Raw genomic sequence first — 20,188 nt, 5'->3', positions numbered from 1 at the left:
GGGGTCGGGGGTGAGGGGTTCTTATTTACGTCAATTTTATAAGATATTTATGTCTTGGCGTGGAATGGGCTCGGGTGGCTCTTACACACTGGAGCTTGGCTCACTTTTTATTTATTTATTTATTTTTTCAATACTAAAATAATGAAAAAACAAGTCAAAAAATGATCAGGTTTACGAGGCTTGTAAAAAAATCGAGCTCAACCCCACTCATGACTCGCCTTAACAGGGGCGTGAATATCCATTGTCTGAATTGGGACGAGTCGAACCAACAAACGGCTCAGCTCATTTGCCACCTTTTCAAATATTTTAAAACATCATATGTTAGATCAACTATTGGGATCAATCGGTATGATTGGACTAATAATATATTAGATTTGGTACATTATATTGAATTAAACAAATGGTATGTAAATATAATTAACTTTTAGATAACTCTATATGTATATTATGGTGTTCATAATGGTGTCTATATTGTACACGTGAAATTTTATGATTGGAGGGTAGAAAAAATTATTTTTGAATCCTCCAATGATATTATGCCACTTGTATATTATGGACACTCTTATGGATATTATAATGTACATGTAATATAACCCTTAACTTTTTTCCTTCAATAATTACAATAAAAGTTTCCATTTGGTCCACTACTAGTTTCTATCCATATTTCCATTACAAATTTGGAAATTTAATTAAAAATACATTATATCCTCACTATTAATTAAAATAAAAAATTTAAAAGAAAACTTGTTTCTATACGACGTACAGATACACCCTCCTCCCCCATACCCAAAATACAATTTCACGTAAGGCACATGGAAGAGAATGATTGTATCGAGCTGCGATATACTTTTATCCTAAAAGAGCAAGTGGTATAAGAATAGTATCATTTTAATGATTAAAATCCCTTCAATTGAAACCCAACTTACTAACATCATTTAGGAGTCGAGAACCCGCTTTTGTCATTAATACTCTTTAATGACACGAGCTTTCCTACCAAACACGTCACGTGTACATAGAGGAGCAATGACTAGACCAACTATTAACATATAGGATTGCATTCACTACATCACTGGAAAAGAGATCTGGTCTAACTTCAACTGGACCAAACTGAACATGGTGAATGATTGTTTAGACGTGTTGTAATTTTCTTTTGGCTGCATTTTTATCTCATAAATTCCTGCTAAATATATTTGTGAATGTAGGGAGCTCTCTTTCATTACTATGGACCATCTGCTGGATGCACAGCTTGCGTTGCAGTCGTCCAAAATAATCAACTTCTTGTTGCAAATGCTGGAGATTCACGTTGTGTTCTCTCTAGGGGGGTCAGGTGAGGTTTTTCTCTTACTTTCCTAGGAGTAATATTACATTTTGTTCTTTGGAACTAGTTATTTCTTTCAAATGCAATAATAGTTAAATGAATGGTTTTAATGTCCAAAAAAGGGGATGTTGAATTCTCTGGAGGAGGTAAACACCCGAGACCTTGGTTTAGAGTTGTAGAGATATTAGACTGGAGAAGACAGAAATAGAATGAGTTTGTAATTTTTAATTGTATAAGTAATAACTATTGTAATAAAATTAAATTATACAATAGATGTATATCATTATGTGCAATCTTCTTTTAGAATTTGTACATGGATATCGAATTAGAATAATTTCTTCCCCAATAAGTGTATTTTTCATAAATTTAATTCAAATATCATAATTGGACAACATAATGGAAATTTAATAAATCAGCGTCACCAATTTATGTCTTAAATAGGTTAATATGAATAAATTAGGGGTTAACTAATAGAAATCATACCAAATTTCTTATATGCACTCGCATGTTTTTGTGCTTATGACTAGCCTTGCTTTGAATTAAACCTCATGTTGAAATATTTTTCATTTCTCAATTTGTCATTTTTGCATAATTAGATAAAAATAAAAATTTTAATGTTGGAAAACATAAGCCTATTTTCGTTAGCAGAACTAATTTAATAATTTAAATAAGTTACGGATCTTATTAATCAATTAGCGTAAATTATACTAATTAGACGTCATTAGGTTAAAATAAAGATTATTTTATCATTAAGAATTTAACAAAACAAGACCACTTACTTGAGATCACTCAATTAGATTAATCTATGTCATCCATTCTAAAACGCCATTAAGACTTATTGTAATATTTTATTTTTTTATTAAAGTTTGATTAAATTTACACGTTTTCCCTTCTTTTTTTTTTTTTTTTTTTTTAAAACATGGACTTAAACAAATTGACCAAAATCACACGTTTCTTCAGTCCGTTACTTTGTATTAAGATTATCTTTCCAATTAGCCATCTAATCGCGCAATTAGGTTCGTAAATAATTGTATTGATTAGACATTTTTAATCAATACACTGGTTTGATAATACAAGGATTAGGTAACTTAAGACTTTAGTGAAGACTTTTAGAAAAATGTAAAACAACTAGATACCGGATGGGATTGTGAAAGGATTGCATTCACTACATCACTGGAAAAGACATCTAGTCTAACTTCAATCAGACCTAACTGAACATGGTGAATGATTGTTCAGACGTGTTGTATTTTCTTTTGGCTGTGATTTTATCTCATAAATTCCTGCTAAATATATTTGTGAATGTAGGGAGCTCTCTCTCATTACTATGGACCATCTGCTGGATGCACAGCTTGCGTTGCAGTCGTCCAAAATAATCAACTTCTTGTTGCAAATGTTGGAAATTTATGATTGACTTCACTTTTCTTGAATCTAACTCACTCGATCGTTGAATTATAAGGAAAAAAAATTGATTGTACACCACTTTTTACTATTCTAATTTCTTGTTGGATACTAGAATTCGACCTACTATTAATGTCACTATGTCCATTTTACGCGCTTTGTTACATTTTCAAAAGGTCTATGTGTCTATGCCTCGTGAAAATGAAACTTGACTAAACCACTTACTCGAGATCACACAATTAGGTTAATCTATGTTATCCATTCTAAAACGCCATGAAGACTTATTGCAATATTTTATTTTTTTATTAAAATTTGATTAAATTTACACGTTTTGTTTTTTTTTTAACATGGACTTAAACAAATTGACCAAAATCACACGTTTCTTCAGTCTGTTACTTTGTATCACGATTATCTTTCCAATTAGCCATCTAATCGCGCAATTAGGTTTGTAAATAATTGTATTGATTCGACATAAGTTGATCACATGATATCATATTGATTAGACGTTTTTAATCAATACACAAGTTTGATAATACAAGGATTAGGTAACTTAAGACTTTAGTGAAGACTTTAGAAAAATGTAAAACGACTCTATACTGGATGGGATTGTGAAAGGATTGAATTCACTACATCACTGGAAAAGACATCTGGTCTATCTTCAATTGGACCTAACTGAACATGGTGAATGATTGCTTAGACGTGTTGTAATTTTCTTTTGGCTGCATTTTTATCTCATAAATTCCTGCTAAATATATTTGTGAATGTAGGGAGCTCTCTTTGATTACTATGGACCATCTACTAGATGCACAGCTTGCGTTGCAGTCGTCCAAAATAATCAACTTCTCGTGGCAAATGCTGGAGATTCACGTTGTGTTCTCTCTAGGAGGGGTCAAGTGAGGTTTTTCTTTTACTTTCCAAGGAGTAATATTACGTTTTGTTCTTTGGAACTAGTTATTTCTTTCAAATGAAATAGTAGTTAAATGAATGGTTTTAATATCCAAAAAATGGGATGTTGAATTCTCTGGAGGAGGTAAGCACCCGAGACCTTGGTTTAGAGTAGTAGAGATATTAAACTGGAGATGACAGAATTAGAATGAGTTTGTAATTTTTAATTGTATAAGTAATAACTATCGGAATATAATTAAATTATACAATAGATGTATATCATTATGTGCAATCTTCTTTTAGGGGAAGACAATGGTGGATTAGGGAGGGTTCTATCTCGTTCTGGTATGCTCATTGGTTAGATGACGGCCCTTTGTCACGGGACGCATCACATATTGATCAACCAACTCTTAGAATCAAAGATATTTGCTTGGATAGTGGTTGGAATATGAATCAATTACTGCAACTTGTAGGGGAAGACAAAGCTGCTAGTGTTATGGCTAAGGTGAGTAAATGTAGAGAGGGGGATGATGTTCTTATTTGGAAACCGAATAGTCAAGGAACATTCTTTTCCAAGAGTGCATGGGACATGATTAGAGTTTGGCAGCCCCAAACTTGTTGGGGTAGATGGGTATGGCATTCTACACTCCTAAAAAAAATGTCAGTGATAATGTGGAAGGCTTTTTCTAAAGCTTTAAGTGTTGATAGTAGAGTTCGGCAAATGGGTGTAGCCTTAGCTTCTCGTTGTGATTGCTGCCTTACTGGAAATGAAGAAACACCCAACCATGTTCTTAGTACAGGTGAGGTGGCAAACGAAGTTTGGAGGAAAGTTTCAGTGGCTTTGGGTATTCGGTGGAGATCTAAACAAAACTGGTATGATAGAGTAAATTCATGGTGGGCCATTGCAGGTAAAAAATCACAAGTTGGGTACTTACAAGGGTTACTTCCAACTATACTGACGCGGAGGCTATGGATGAGACGTTGCAAAGCGAGAATGGAAGGTGTTCATGAAACTGTGGAGCAGATTTTTCGTTCGATAAAATTCTGGCTGCAACATGTGTCATCCAATTTGAAAAATGTCAAAATATGATGAACACGCCCAGTTACTATTTATTTCAATTTGATAGTAGCAGCATGTGGCACCATAGTTGTAGTTGATTAACTAAACAAAACATTTCATAGAGTCAGACAATGTCTCTATTTATCTCTTTTAGGATAAGTGTTCTAGCTGTTACACAGAGTATTGATTTGCTAGCTTTTACGCAAAATGGGCAATGTACTTTACCTTATAATAAAAGTAATTCGATAAGTGAAGAGTACATTTAAAGGCAAAATTTTATGATCTAAAAAGAAGGTATAAATTTAAAGGGAAATGTTTTTTTTTTAAGGAATAAGCTGATAAGATTATCAGACAGTAAAAAATTTTATTTTTTAGCAAGATGCGAAGCGAAAAGATCCCTAATCTTGTAATACTTCGATAAAAATATGTAAAAATTCAATTTATGTATTGAAAAAGAAAACAATAAAATATTATAGAACTCATCACATTGATAAAAAAATATTTCTAAAACAATACTTTCTTGACCTTATGAGGTTGCATTTTAACCCTTTTTTCATATTTCTTCTGCTCATCTGTAACTTACTCCATGTAAATGTGACTTAATATTTCACAATCGTTATCTCCGCTTAACAGACCATGTAGAAGTACGGCTTCTCGATATGTTGTAACAATTGTCCCTTTCGAAGTTCATAAATCTTGAAATGATGTTAGCCCTCGAATGTGATTAAGAAGAATACGAAGGAAATATCGTTCTCCTTCAGAAGGATTGACCGTGACAATTCGTCCTATAACAATTTGTTTCTTTTTCAAAGTCCAAATCTTTTTATTTGTATTCCAAACAAAATGTGTAGGGAAATCTCGATATAACAATGTTCGAGCAAACTCGTTCACTTTATTCATTCGAAAAAATTCTGTTAGCATTGTTCTTTTCATATTTTCATTGTCAAAAACAGTAGATAAATCATCTTGATCATTGAATGTTACTTGTTGATGATTTTGAATATAGAGTTGTAGAGAATAAACAGTAGGATACATTTCTGACAAATTAAAAGAAAAAATCCTCCACATATCTTCAGGTGGAAATATCCATATAGCAGATTGATAGGTAGATATTTCATCAATTTCTTTCCCTATATCATTTGTTCAAATTGAGAAATTAATACGATCATATCCTTCGTACACATATTTGTATAAATATTGACCCGAAATTTTCGGGTATTTAGTAAGTGGAACCGTTCGGGTTCGGTCCGATTCGGTTCTATTCGGTTCCATATTATAATTAAATTTTTTAATATATACAAAGTTAAGTTAATTTAATTAATGATATGTTCAATATTAGCTTTTACAAAACAACATAGTTCAATCTTATGTGTTTCACGTCTCTCTTTGCTGAATTCTTCGTAATTTTGATTATTAAAATCACAGAAAGAGAAAGATAGCGAGCTCAAAATAATTAAGAGAGATGTTATAGAGTTTCAATTCGATTTTCTCCGGTAGAAATGACACTACAGTAGAATAACAGATTTGGATAAAATTGAGGTCAATTTGATTAAATTGATTTTGAACTGAAAATTAGAAATATGAAAATCATATTTTGTGGTTTGAACTAAATTAACTAGTTAACAAATTTATTTAGAAAAAATGAAATAACTTTACTTATTTAAAATAAATTAATTAAGAAAATTACGGAGATTCGGTTCTTATTAGGTTTTTCGGGTCTTGGCCTAGAATGGAGAACCGAACCATACCCATCGGTTCTTGATTCAAATACCCATTCGGGTATTTAACTTGAGAAGAACCATCGGGTTCGGTTCGGTTCGAGAGTTTTGTCCAGCCCTACGTAGGAGTATTGAAAACTCTTTGATCAAGTCCTGGGTCGCATCTTATCTGTATTCAATGGTCGTACAAATTAGTCATATCACTTAAAGACCTAAAGAATCTACTGTATGGATTTACTTTCAAGATTTCAATTAAACTAACTAAAGTTGATTCAACAAAGTTCTCTGCAATTTTCATACGATTTTCAACTTCATTATCTGTATCGTAAAAATACAGCTACATATAACAAGGTGTGTTATTCTCCGACATAAGTTTATTTACATAATGATATACATGACCCTGAACCCTAGATGTGTAAATACCTCTGTACAATTTAAATAGTTCTTTATCGTACTTTACACCAAAAGAAGTGAATGCAAAAATGATTAATATACCAATTCCAAGCATGTAGGTTCTCTAGAGGTAAACAAGTTGTATAATTCAGTTGGTGAATCAGACATGCACAGTTTAACTTTTCCATTAGAGCAACAAAACTATTACTTTCCCTATAAAATTTTTTTGTGCCATAATATTTTCAATAAATGCATGTCGGTAATACATATGCAACACCTGGTACATTCAATGAGTTAAAACTTCCTTGTAATTCAGGATTAGAAATATTGGGCATTTCGTTGTTCGAAGTAGAAGTCTCAGAATGATGATGCGTTGTAGATTCATGCATATGGGAAAAATGGAAATTATTATTTTTAGATAACATAGATGCAGTTATCCTTCTGCGATGATCAATGGTCCCAACTCGAGCTTGATTTCGCTGATCTCTTCGTCTTTAATTTTGTTGTTGACAAATAAATGCATTTTGTGACTCAATTGTACTTTCAGAGATATTTTCAGTGTTAAGCAAACGAGGCTTTTCATGAGCACATGTTTTCAAGATATCCATTAGAAATATAAGATGACCTACCAAATATTTGAAGCTCAAAGTAAGCAACAACAACTACAAAAAGAATTTAAGAGAACCATGAGCACAGATGCTTGGTCATACGCATACCAAATATAGACTTTGCCATTGAATAATTGGTATACAAAAAGTGAAAGATATGTTCAAATCTCCACAGTATGTACACTACTAAAAAATAGCTTTTCACCTACGAAAAATTACTAAAGGATTGCATCAGTTGGTAATTAGAAACGGATTATCCGTTGGTAAAAGTAACTCACTTTCAACTACGATAATCAGCAACGAAATTTTCGTTGATAACAATGATATCCTTTTACCAATGAATATTCTGTGCCTAATGTAACCGTTTAACATTTGTAGGGATGGCAGTGGGGTAGTGCCCCACCCCACCCCGCCTCGTGGCGCCCACCCCTGCCCCGTCCCGCCTCAAACTAGGCGGGGCAGGGCGGGATGAGGCCAGCCCCATTTGTCGCCCCCTTTTTTTTAATTTCAAATTATGTTATTATTAGAGAATAAAATATAAATTCAAAATTTTAAAATTCAAAGTAAACACTTGAAATAAACAATGTTAAAAATTAAACAATTTCAAATAAAATTACGTTTTGACTAAATTTTATTTCTTTTGTAATTAATTAAAATTTTACATTTTTATTTTATTATCTAATAATATAACTTGAAATTTTAAAATGTAAAAAAATAATAATAATAAAATAAAATCTTCACGGGACAGGGTCGGGGTGGGGCATCCCCACCCCGCCCCGGCCCGGGTTTTTTTGTCATCACTAAACATTTGGATCTTTTACCTACGGATATTCCGTAGGTGACGTACCAAATATTACTAACGAAAACAATCCGTTGGTAATTAAAAATGGATTATCCGTTAGTAAAAGTAATTTACTTTCAACTACGATAATCAGCAACAGATTTTCCATTGGTAATTATAATATCTCTTTATCAACGGGTATTATGTGTCTAATATGACTATTTAACGTTTGAATCTTTCACTTATGATTATTTCGTTGGTAATTAAAAACGGATTATCCGTTGGTAAAAGTAATTCAATTATCCCACATTGGAAGTTTACAACAAAGTCTTTGAAATTGTCCTCTATAAATTTGTGGTCCAATAAGTGGTTAAACAATATTTAGACTTTTCGATTCAATTATTTAAAAGTTTTAAAAATTTTATAATTATTAAATAAATAATAATAACAATAATAATAAAATAAGTAAATATTTTTTTTTTACCATGCCTCACACCTATATGACTATTTACAATATTGATTTTTACCAATTGTAAAGGTAAACATGTACCAACGGAAAGTCGGTTGGTATTAGTCAAGATTTTTATCAACGAAAATTTCGTTGGTAAAAAATTCACACATTACCAACGAAATTTTCATTTATAAAATGTTTACTCTTTATCTGCGGTACAATTCGTTGGTAACTATCAGCGACCCTCAAATTAACAACGAATTTGTGGCTGCAAATATTTCGTTGGTAAAGAGTAATAGCAATGGGTATTAAAGTTTTAGGAACGGAAAATTCATGTCTGAGGCCATATTTTTTATTAGTGGTAAATAATGTTACAACTAACAAAACACAAAGGCATCTTATAAAATATATAGCCTACATATATGAGAACTCCACCAAAAACCAATTGTTTGAAAAAAAAAATTTCATCAAAATTACAATTATCTGAAAAGAATCTTACTCTTAAACCAAAAGTAAAGCAAAAGAGAGAGACAGATAAGAAAGAGAATAATTTAATTAGACAGATAAAAAAGTTAAAACTAAGAAACTAATGCAGTAATCAGATTAAGAAATAGAGACCTAAAGAAAGAATGAAACATCGTTAACAAAGAATTTTGAATGCCGTGTAAATGTTGTCGAAATGTAAAAGACATTACAAGTAAAGAACAAATATAGTGCAAAAAGAAAAGACTACATAAGAAATGAAGTTAAGAATAAAAAATTAATAGGGAAGAAAAATGTGCAAAAGATAAGTATGAAAACAAATGAATTAACAAAACAAAAATTATACAAATAACCTACCCGATCAATATTCCATAAAAGAAATGAAGTTAGAAAATCTATCACATGAAAACTGAACACAAAAGGTAAGAAATAGATTGTACATTACTTGAAAACAAGAAGAAAAGAAATCGAACTTTAGGTGCAGTGTGATTAAAGCTAACAATGAACCTAAGAGGATGAACAAAAGAAGGAAATGAATAAAATAGTAAAAAAGTCAAATAAACAAAGAGAAAAAGAAAGCTGAATGAAAGAAATCAAAAACTTCTATAGAAAACCATGAACAATCAACTAAAGAAAAAAAATGTATTTAAAAACCCTTACCCAAAAGAGATCTTGCCACTACAATCTTCAATTCCACGAGCTAAGTAATATAATATAGCCTTATTCACAAAAACAGCAAAATAAAAAATAAAAAATTGATCAAACATATTTCAGTAATTGTAAAACATTTAAACGTAAAATGAAAACTATAAACTACCATCTATAAAGAGAACGATGCGAGGCTATAAAACTATTGAATGTTCTTCAACATGAAAATTAAAAAATTTCAAGAGTGTGCATTTAACTTTCTTTTTCAACAATAATTACAACTTTATTGCACAAATGATTGAGCGAGATAAAATATAAAGAATGACTAATCTTAATTAACACAATACAAACATTATAGAATATTAGTTCTTCCAGAGTGCTAGAATTTATCTGAGTTAACTTACTATATGCTTTGAAAAATATACGTTTTTTACAAGAACACATTATTTCCATATTAGATGACACATATTCTATCTCAATTATTTTTTACACTTTCAATATACTAAATAACTCCAAGGAGAGAAAACATTGCATCTGACAATGGTGTGGAGCAAATTTTTTTATTAACTCCCTTGAAATAAAATTGCTACCATAATCTGCATCAAACTAAATCTACTAATTTAACATTTTGAATGATCTCCGTAGATTAATTCACACAAATTTAACTCCTCGTGTTTAAAAACAAATTAGATATGATTTTTTTTTAACCACATGCTCTAATAGGGTAAAAACTTTTTCATAACACACAAAACTAATATTGTTTGAAAACCAAATTTGTTTCCTTAATTCCCTTTCAAATTGCATCAATAAAACATGAAACTATAAAGAAACTTTTGGAAAAAAATGGAAAAAAATCAGGTAAGAAGATGTTGATACTCTAAACACCCCCATCAAACTAGTAAAATGTTGAGAAACTACACTTATATATAAGTTTTCTTGCAATGCAAGCATTTGTAGATTCGGTAAACCCGAAAGATCGAATGTTAACTCTCTTAAGAAATTTTGTTTAGCGAAATAAAGCGTAAAAGTTAGAAGGAATAGTAACCGACAGATTTTAATTTGATAATAAAATATTGCAATTCATTTCTTTTCATTTGTGCTCCGTTCAATTTAATTTAATTTAATTTCATTGTCTTCTCTACTAATCGAAGTATATTACGAGCTTGTTTGGAATGGCTTTCCCACACAAAGAAAAGCAATTTTTTGGCCTTTTTTGGTCAGTTGGGAACCATTTGTGAGATTATTCGTCAACAATGATGGCTGCAAATGGGTTTTAACGGTCTGGAAAACAATTTTTTTGGCCTAAAAATTCCCTCCAAAGAGGGGCTACATGTATGCTTACCAAATGAAATTGATTTCTCTAACTGCATTTTCTCTTCCAACAGTTTTTCATCCCCGTGATTTGTAGGTTTTCTTCTCATCCCAACACAATTAGGGATGGCAATGGACCGAGCCGGCTTGGCCATTTTTAACCCACGAGTTTGGCTTGGGGTCGTGAAAGATGAGCTGAGCTCAGCCCACGAGCTCGTGGACCGTGTCAATCCCACGAGCCGCTCGCGAGCTCGTGATTTTTTTATTTTTTGGTAAATTTGCACATTTTAGATTTTTTTTAAAAAAACCTTCATTTTTTTTGACGAGCCGGCTCGCGGGCTCGACGAGCCGAGGAGCCCCTGCTCGGCTTGGGCTCAGGCTCGTCATTTGAAGAGCCCGTGCCGCCCAAAAGCCGGATTTTGACGAGCCGAGCGGCTGAGCCGACGAGCCACTCAGCATGTTTGACATTCCTAAACACAATTGTATTTTGAATATATGAAACTAACTTCAAGTTGATTTTATGCCATAGCTCAAAAATGAAAATCAAAGTTAGAACAATTAATTATCATATCAATTCAAAATAAATTGATATCACTTATAATCACCCTTTGTATTTATGAAAATCTTGAGTATGAGATTAGGAATGACACTGCTAATCTTAATAGACAGAAAGTATATAACTAAAGTAATTCTTCAAACAAAGATTTCATGTCTCATCATATATTATAAAAAACCAATTTCCCCCAACTTTAGTTTCTTGTTGCCTTTTTCCACTTCTTTGTTTTTATGACTTTTATTGTTAGAAGTGGTATCCAAATATAAAGATGGAAAAATACTTCATGTTTTCCTTTTTCTATTTTTCTCGATGAGTTCTTTCTTTTCCCTCTAGAATTAGAAAAGTAAAGATAAGGGAAGGCAAATGATTGAATTAGGTTTATAAGGTTTGGGTAAAAAATTTAAAATCATCTCAACTTTAAAAGCACGAGACTCAAATTTGAGATCTTTGCATAGGAAGTTACGAAACCGCATAGTGCATACAAAGATCTCTCCACTACAGTCTTCGATTCCACGAGATAACTAATATAATCTAACCTATACACAAACAGCAAAAAAATTCAATTCAAATCTAAAAAAAAAAAGGGAGCTAAAATCGTCCATAATCTACAATACAAATAGAAAAGTTTTTTGGTAAAACAATATTACCCTACATAAAAGTAAACATGAAATATTACCAGTGTCTAATTTCTATACTATTTCAGAGGTGTTTTCTCGTTTAACAAAGAAGCAGAGGTAAAGAATGAAGATAAAGAATGAAGAAGAAATACAGCAGAAGAAAACAATTTTTGTGAGAATATGATTTAGATAAAGTAGATGGAATCAAAATTTGCATTAAACAAATCTAGTCACAATACATTTTAAAGACAATGACAGGCCGCATTTATTATATGAAAATTGAAAAGACCATGACACCCTAACTTTAATAATCATTTTGTCAAAAATACCCTTAACTTAATGCTTCACATTATTTTCAATCAATTTTGATATTGAGGATAAAATGGGAATTCAAACGTTTACCAGCACCATACCATAAAAGTCAAATTTGTAACAAATAATTTTCCTACTCACTATCATTGAGAAATGAATGCGGGCCCACTAAAATTGTACAAGCTAGAAACAAATCATTGCTTCATGATGCTTTTCAACCAAATCTTTTGTATCTATTTGTTTTATTAGGCATGAAAGAAGCAAACTCCAAACCAGTTAAGTCCCCTTACGAAGAAAACTCCAAATTGATTAAGTGAGAACACGGAGCGCCAAGAATGAATAGTAATCGACTGGATCCTTTCTTTTAATGTAGAGGTAGATATATAAGTAGAGATAGAGAAGAGATATGAAGAAGGATTTATTAGTTGATTGATTCTATGCCTGGCAGGCATCTGAAAGCAAGGGTGACAAGTAACTTTAATTATTAAATAATATTATATCAGTCATGACTAGACGATACAGAAGTTATTTGATAATTACATTCTGAGCTATCGAATTCAACTTACCAAACATATGCAATAAAATTTTATTTTGAGAGCTCCTTTGACTTAGCAACATGATTGTCTTGATTCATTTGTTCTATTTGTATCCAGAAATAGCTGATTGTATTTTCAAGTCAATTGCTTCTTAGGAGTGGCCCGATAGCCACTGGACTATCTTGGGAGTTAAAGTGAGTGTTATTGAGTGATGGAATTTTTTATTTTCATACAACATTTAAGGTTTAATGATCTTAGATGTAACTACTGAACGAGTAAAATTAGTAAAAAATTACTTCACAATATATTCGAGTAATCCAACTATTATCTTGTGGAATAATAATAGTAATAATAATAATAACTTCACAGGGGGCGATGAAGTATTAGAGAGAATAATATGGGATATATACGTTAGAATTGTTATTAGTAAGAGTGGGATTATGTTTATTGTATTATAGTAGACAACACTAAACAAAACTTTGGAAAAAAAAATTAAAAATCTTGATCATTATACTTTCATATCTTGTCAAATACAATGTATTAAAGAAAAAGACATTTTGAGGAGCTTTTAAATTTTTGAACATTAATAATAATAATAATAATAATAATAATAATAATAATAATAATAATAAGAAGAAGAAGAAGAAGAAGAAGAAGAAGAAGAAGGGAACCACCGGGCAAGAAATTAAACCTCTAAATTCTTTTTTAAATTGGGTCGGATTCGAATTTTTTTTAAGGGAAAAATTCATATATAAGGTGTATTGTTTACACCAATTTACAAATCAGGTACAAAGTTTAAAAATTCAAAATTCAGGTTTTTGTATAATAAAATTGAAAATATTTATTAATTAAATATAATAAAGTCATAGTTACACGATTAATGGTCACAAATTAATAATTATTGGTCACATATCATTCAATTAATTGGTTACGGATTATTTCGAGGTCACAAATCAAAAATTTTGTAAATCATAGATTATTTCGAAGTTACAGATCAAAAAATTACATGTTACAAATTATTTTATTGATCAAAGATCAAAAAAATTACAAGTTACAGAGTCACATATGTTCAAATTTATTGGTCACATATTCTAAATAGTTGGTCACATTTACCAAATACCCCCATTGCAGATTTCAATCCAGCACCAAATTTGGTCACAAATCACCACCGCGCAATTGCCGCTTGCATCACACCATTGACTGCAACGTACCAACACCAATTCAACAAAAAAAAAAAAAACCACCACCACCATCGTCGCCTACACTGCACCACCACCAATTCAAATTGTGCATAGTTAACACCACCACCAATCAGATCAGACCAGCACCACCATCGCCCCCGCTACCCATCGCATCCACAACTACCGTCGCCACTTCCGCGACCACCATCACCACCTTACCATCACCAACCAACATCACAGTCACCATCACCCAAAAAGTAAGTGAAAACCCACCACCATTGCACCCAAACTCCCATCCAAAACCACCATCACTAGAACAACAACCAACTAGATCTAATCACCTCCACCATATTGCCAAAACCACCGTCGCTAGAACCACACATCACAACCAACTCAACAGATACAATCGTTGAGACCATCGCATCACCATCCAAATCCACCCCAGCTAGAATTACAACCTACCAGATCCAATTACAACCACCACATTACCAAAACCACCGTCTGCAAAACGGACTTTGTAAGTGCAATAGATAGAATAATCGCTACAACCATTAATGACACAGTTTTTATATTACTGCTTTGGAAGCTAATATTTGTAATAAGCCAAGAAGGTGACTCGGAGGGATAGCAAGTTGCTACTTCATCACTACCTCAATAGTTCCAATTGACTGTAAGCACTGCGGAACTATCCAGAATCGAATCCCATCAACTGTAGTCATAGTGGCATCACCGCACTTGCTACGAACCACCAACTCCATCAGCACTACCACGATCCACTAACGCCATCAGCAGCGCCGATTGCGCACGACAGCGTGATGAATGGCAACATCGCTGCACGTAGAGTGATAGAGATGCAACTTTTTGCGAGCAATGTGATAGAGAGACTGCACCATCTCCAGATCACGTAGCAGTAGATCGCAGTAGCATCATAAAGGGTGCTCTCCGACGACGGCTTCCAGCTTCGACTTTCGTCATTGTTGAAGTTTCTGCTACTCATTGAGGAGAGTAAGAGAGAAATAATGGGATAAAATGATTTAGGGATTTCTCGTGGATGTTGAATTTGGAATATAATTATTAATCATAAAATATTAAATTATTACATGATTTCTGATTAAATATGTTTCATACCCGATTTTTGAAGTGTGATCTTTAAATACCTGTAATGGTGTAATTTTCCCTTTTTTTTTTTTATCTTAGATAGAAACTGGACCTAGCTAAACTATTTTACATCGTGTAGTTTTGTATGATTATGAGACTTGGAACGATAAATATGAGGAAATTACATGAAATCCTATATTTTAATTTTACATTTGAAAAATCATGATTCAAATAAAATTTTTCAAATGTCAAGTATCAATACAAAATCACCCTACCCCAAACCATACAAAAACGAGACCTTACCCAACATCACCCTACCCCACACAACCCAAACCTTATGTATATCTGTTATCTATACCTACTCTGGCCACCTCGAGGATGGTCGCACCCGACTTCGACTACAACATCCAGAAGGAGTCCAATTTCCATCTTATTCTTCGCCTCTGATATAGTGCTAAGAAGGTGATATAGATGAAAAAAATCTGCCATCCTTCTCGTTCATCTAGTGGTCGACGCAGTGATGAACACCGCTGTAGACGCAAAATGCATTTCTCGTTGGTGATTCTTCTTCTCCACAGCTGTGTTCTCTTGCACGGATGCCAATCAATTCGACTGAGTCAAATCAAAAGTCGATCTGATCTAATTTCTTGACCTCCACAATGAAGGATTCCTCTTAATTAATGATTGCGACTTCAATAATTTGAGGTAATGGTTGAGATATGGGTATTTTAAGCTGTGGATGCTATGGGTAGGGACGTGTTTACCTTGAAATGCCGATGCGGGGTTGAGCATGGATAGTTAGGAGAAAGTGAAGAGTGGAAAATGGTAGCCATTATAGAGAAGCCGAAGGTGAGAACATGATTGTAGACGAAGGTAATGGTAACATAATAGTGGTGGATTGTTGTTATAAATTTGAGATAATTGTTGTTGTGGATTTGACATTGTAGGGATGATTGTTATTATGGATTTGAGGTGAAGGTATTATTTATGGTTGTGGATTTGAGTTGAAGGTGGTAGTGGTGATGCATTGGAGGTTATGATGGTGGTGGCTGGTAGCGCTAGTCCACGATGTATGCAGATTTATTTGTGGTGATCATATGTGATCAACTATATGTTTATTTTTATGATTGGTTATGATCAATTCTGTGTTAATTGTGACTTAATTACATACCATCACAGTTAAGATTGACCTGATCACAGATAGATACGTTCAAATATATGTTTATTATGACTAGTTGTGATCAATTTTGTGTTGATTGTAACTTAATTATATACTGTCACAGTTAAGATTGACCTTATCACCGATAGATACATTAAAGACAAATTTGATCACATTTAGTCATCTTGAAGATAAATTTGATCACAGTTAGTCATAGATAACACATGTTAGTGACTTGGTTACATACAGTCACAGACAATCACACTAAAAATAAATTTGATCACAGTTAGTCATAGATAACATATGACTCGATTACATACAATCATAAATTAGACAGTCACAGACAATTACACTGAAAATAAATTTGATCACAGTTAATCACATATAAACACAAGTTAATGACTTGATTACATACAGTCACAAATTAGACAATCACATTAAAGACAAAGTTGATCACAATTACTCACATATAACACAGACTTGGTAAAAAAAATCCAATCACAAATAACACAGTTAGTCACAAGTTAGTGATGCTTCCGTGGGGTGGTTCTAGCGACGACGGGGGTGGTGGTGCTGCTGAGGCAATAGTGAGATAGTGATTGCAAGTGTTGGTCACAAATTATTTGGTTGGCTATGACCATTAAATTTTTTAATTTGTGACCAATATACAATATGTGAATAGTGAAAAAGATAAATGGTGGTAAAAAAAATAATGTGTGACCTAAAAAATTGTTAATTTGTGTTAGATAATTTGATAATTTGTGATTGTATAATAAGTTGTGACTTATAATATTTGTAATTTGTATCGATAAATAAATTGTGACTTATAAATTTTTTATTTGTGACCAATGAGCAAATTGTGAGTTATAAAATCTTTGAATCATGATCGTAAAATAATTTTGTGACATATAAAAAATTATGATTTCTGATAAAAAATAATATGTGACTAACTAAATCGTTAATTTGTAATCAAATTATATAGATCTATGACATTTATATATTTAATCAATAAAATATATAATTAACCAATTAAATCATAAATAAATTTCAATAGATATCTGATTTTTAAAATTTGAAACTTTTGTTCTTAATTTTGAAATATGTGATACTTAACATCTTAGTAATGAATTTTTCCCTTTCACATTTAGCAATATGAGGAAAGTGGCATCATTTTATAGCTGAAACTTTGTAGGTCTAGAAGTTACATGTCGCGCTATTCACGATCTGATTATCCTCCATCAGGTTGAGTACCAATAGAAAAAGAGGTGGTGAGAGGCTCAAATTTTGTTTTTATCAGATGGAGCAACAGTAGGAAGACTAGTAAAAAGAACCATTTGTCCTTTCGAGCATAATACGGAGCAATTAGAAGGGAAAATCCTAAACTAATTAGAAAGGAGAATAAATAAGAAGGATTTACAAAGACATAATTAATTTTCAGCTTGAGTGTCAATTTACGTAAGCGGCGTACATTTCGAAAGTATTTTTCGATTCTGCACAATTTTGCTGGGTGACATTCTGAGCAATATCATCAAAATTTGGTGATCAATTTCATCGTTTAGGAGGTTCATTTTAGCAATTTCCTATTTTGATGAGTTTAAAGGTAATTTTGTCTTTTTTGCAGTATTTTAATTTTATTCAGATTTATTTTACAATTTTTTTTATTTAGATTTGTCTTCAAAATTCGGATTTCGATTTGATTAAAATTTGTTTTTTGTATTTAAATATATGTTAAGGTTATGAAAACTCTACATTCATTTTGATTAATAATATTATAGCTTCTCACATTATTTGATAAATTTCAGTAATTTTCACATACTTTTGAGCGAAAATTGAGCAATATCCGTTCGTGTATGACGAACAAGAATCTTTACTTAGTATTCACATTTTCGTCTGCGTCAAGGCAACACCACATTGCAGCTGATGCTAATCACCAAGCAACTCGTCATCAAGTTTGTTTTGATCCCTTTACAGACGAGCCTTACAAATTCGATCTTTCGCTGGTGAACCGATTCGTCAACGGGCTATATGCCAGCTCCCTTCTAAAGACTTTTTTCTAAGTAACATGAGCAAACATATTATTATATATGCTAGTGATCAATGTTCAAAATGATCTATGTTATCACAAACTGATTTGTTTATTATGCAACCTACCTTATTAGAATCCTCGGCTTCACAAGTAATCTAATCTGGTATTGGATGCAATAAAGAACCTTAATCCATCTAAAAAAGGAAGATGAAAGCCGACCAGTTGTTTCAACTTTCAAGAAACTTCAGACTACATTGTACTACTTTATACCCAAGTTTTAGTGTTGTAGAAATTGATTTATTTTTATGGGTTTCAACCTCAAGATGCCCAAAATGAAAATGCCGTATAGATCACATGCAAAAAATTTGCATAGCTGATGGCAGGGGCGAATCCAGCGTGAACGTTCAACTATGGCGGATGTTGACTTTGACCGTTGACTATCGACAATCAACGATCGTAAAAGTCAGGGCCAATTAGCTGTTGGTTGTTTATTGATTTAATGAAAATGATTTAATCATCCATGTGTCAACAGTTTTATTCAATGACAACCAAAGGTTAAGACCAACAAAGAGTTTTATGACGACATAAGAACAAAAATAAAATATAAACATGAACCTAAAATAATAGTATTAAATATAGAACATTAAATAATCAGATTAGAAAATACAATAAAAACAGTGAGATAATCCAAAATCAGCATCATCCATTGGAGTTGGTATTTGTGGGGTCAAGAATTTCAAAACCAATTTGCTGCTTCGAAGGCACAAATTGCAGAACCCAAAAAAAATGCTTGCGTGAAGCCAAGGATAAGACTAAAATCTAGATTCAAGATTCAAACTTCAAGTAATAGACAGTTAATCTCTGTGTCTGTGTGCAAATTTCAAATCAAAGTCAAAGCCTAGCCACTATTGATCTTTGCCAAACACCCAGTGGCTACGAGCTCACTCTATAAATTCCACGGCCTCATCTTTCTCTTCATCATCTTCTCTGTGTAAATTCTCTCTCAAACAGTCACGTAGTGAATTGGACTTTCCTGCGCGATCACTTGCAGGTACCCAAAAAAAAAAAGTTCCATATGGATGATCCTCTCTTCCTCCTCTTTCTTCCTGTGCGTCCTCTTCCTCCGACGATCGGTAAATCCAACTAGGACAGCTACATTCTACTCTGCAACATTCCAACGGTTACGGTGAATACATCTAAGGCGGCCGTCGGTGAATATAGGGCAGTCGTCCTAACTCGCCACCACCTAAATCCACCACTGGCTGATGGAAAAGAAAAAGTTGGTCGTTCTTTCTTGTATTTAGTTCTCAAATTAACAAATTAAGTAACTTAATATAAAATTAAGCAGATTTTAGCATCTAAATTCTTTATTTTGCTTTGATGGGTTCATGACAGAACTAGAGAAATAGAATAAAAGGGGCTAAATTAACAATTTACGTAATCATGATAATAGTACATTTGACTTCAATAAATTGAACTATGGCTGGGTTTAGGATATTAAATTTCCTGAAAAATATATTTAATATAAAGTAGTAAATGCAACTAAATAGTACAATCCAATGTCTAGACATGAGACATACCGTCACTACTATTAACACACTGAGTATTGTACATAAAATGAAATCATCTGCTCTTACAAGAAATGATTA

At 32.4% G+C, this 20,188-nt stretch overlaps 2 protein-coding genes across 2 annotated transcripts in view; one reads left to right on the top strand and one right to left on the bottom strand.

The window, feature by feature from the left end:
- Positions 1 to 3,234: 3,234 nt before the first annotated feature.
- Positions 3,235 to 4,814, top strand: LOC111387497. The gene is made up of 2 exons (XM_023012057.1): positions 3,235 to 3,397; positions 3,484 to 4,814. Exon 2 carries the CDS (start codon positions 4,050 to 4,052, stop codon positions 4,689 to 4,691), a length of 642 nt encoding a protein of 213 aa, XP_022867825.1. The 5' UTR covers positions 3,235 to 3,397; positions 3,484 to 4,049; the 3' UTR covers positions 4,692 to 4,814.
- Positions 4,815 to 19,149: 14,335 nt separating this feature from the next.
- Positions 19,150 to 20,188, bottom strand: part of LOC111387496 (UDP-glycosyltransferase 83A1-like) — a 4,638-nt gene continuing 3,599 nt past the window's right edge. Inside the window, exon 2 of the mRNA XM_023012055.1 lies at positions 19,150 to 19,801. Coding sequence (XP_022867823.1) covers positions 19,692 to 19,801 — 110 coding nt within the window. The 3' untranslated portion in view covers positions 19,150 to 19,691. The remainder of the gene's footprint in view (positions 19,802 to 20,188) is intronic.

This window comes from Olea europaea, unplaced genomic scaffold (assembly GCF_002742605.1).
Source record: "Olea europaea var. sylvestris unplaced genomic scaffold, O_europaea_v1 scaffold4059, whole genome shotgun sequence".
Taxonomy (NCBI): Eukaryota; Viridiplantae; Streptophyta; class Magnoliopsida; order Lamiales; family Oleaceae; genus Olea; species Olea europaea.
This window is presented reverse-complemented; position numbering and strand designations above follow the sequence as displayed.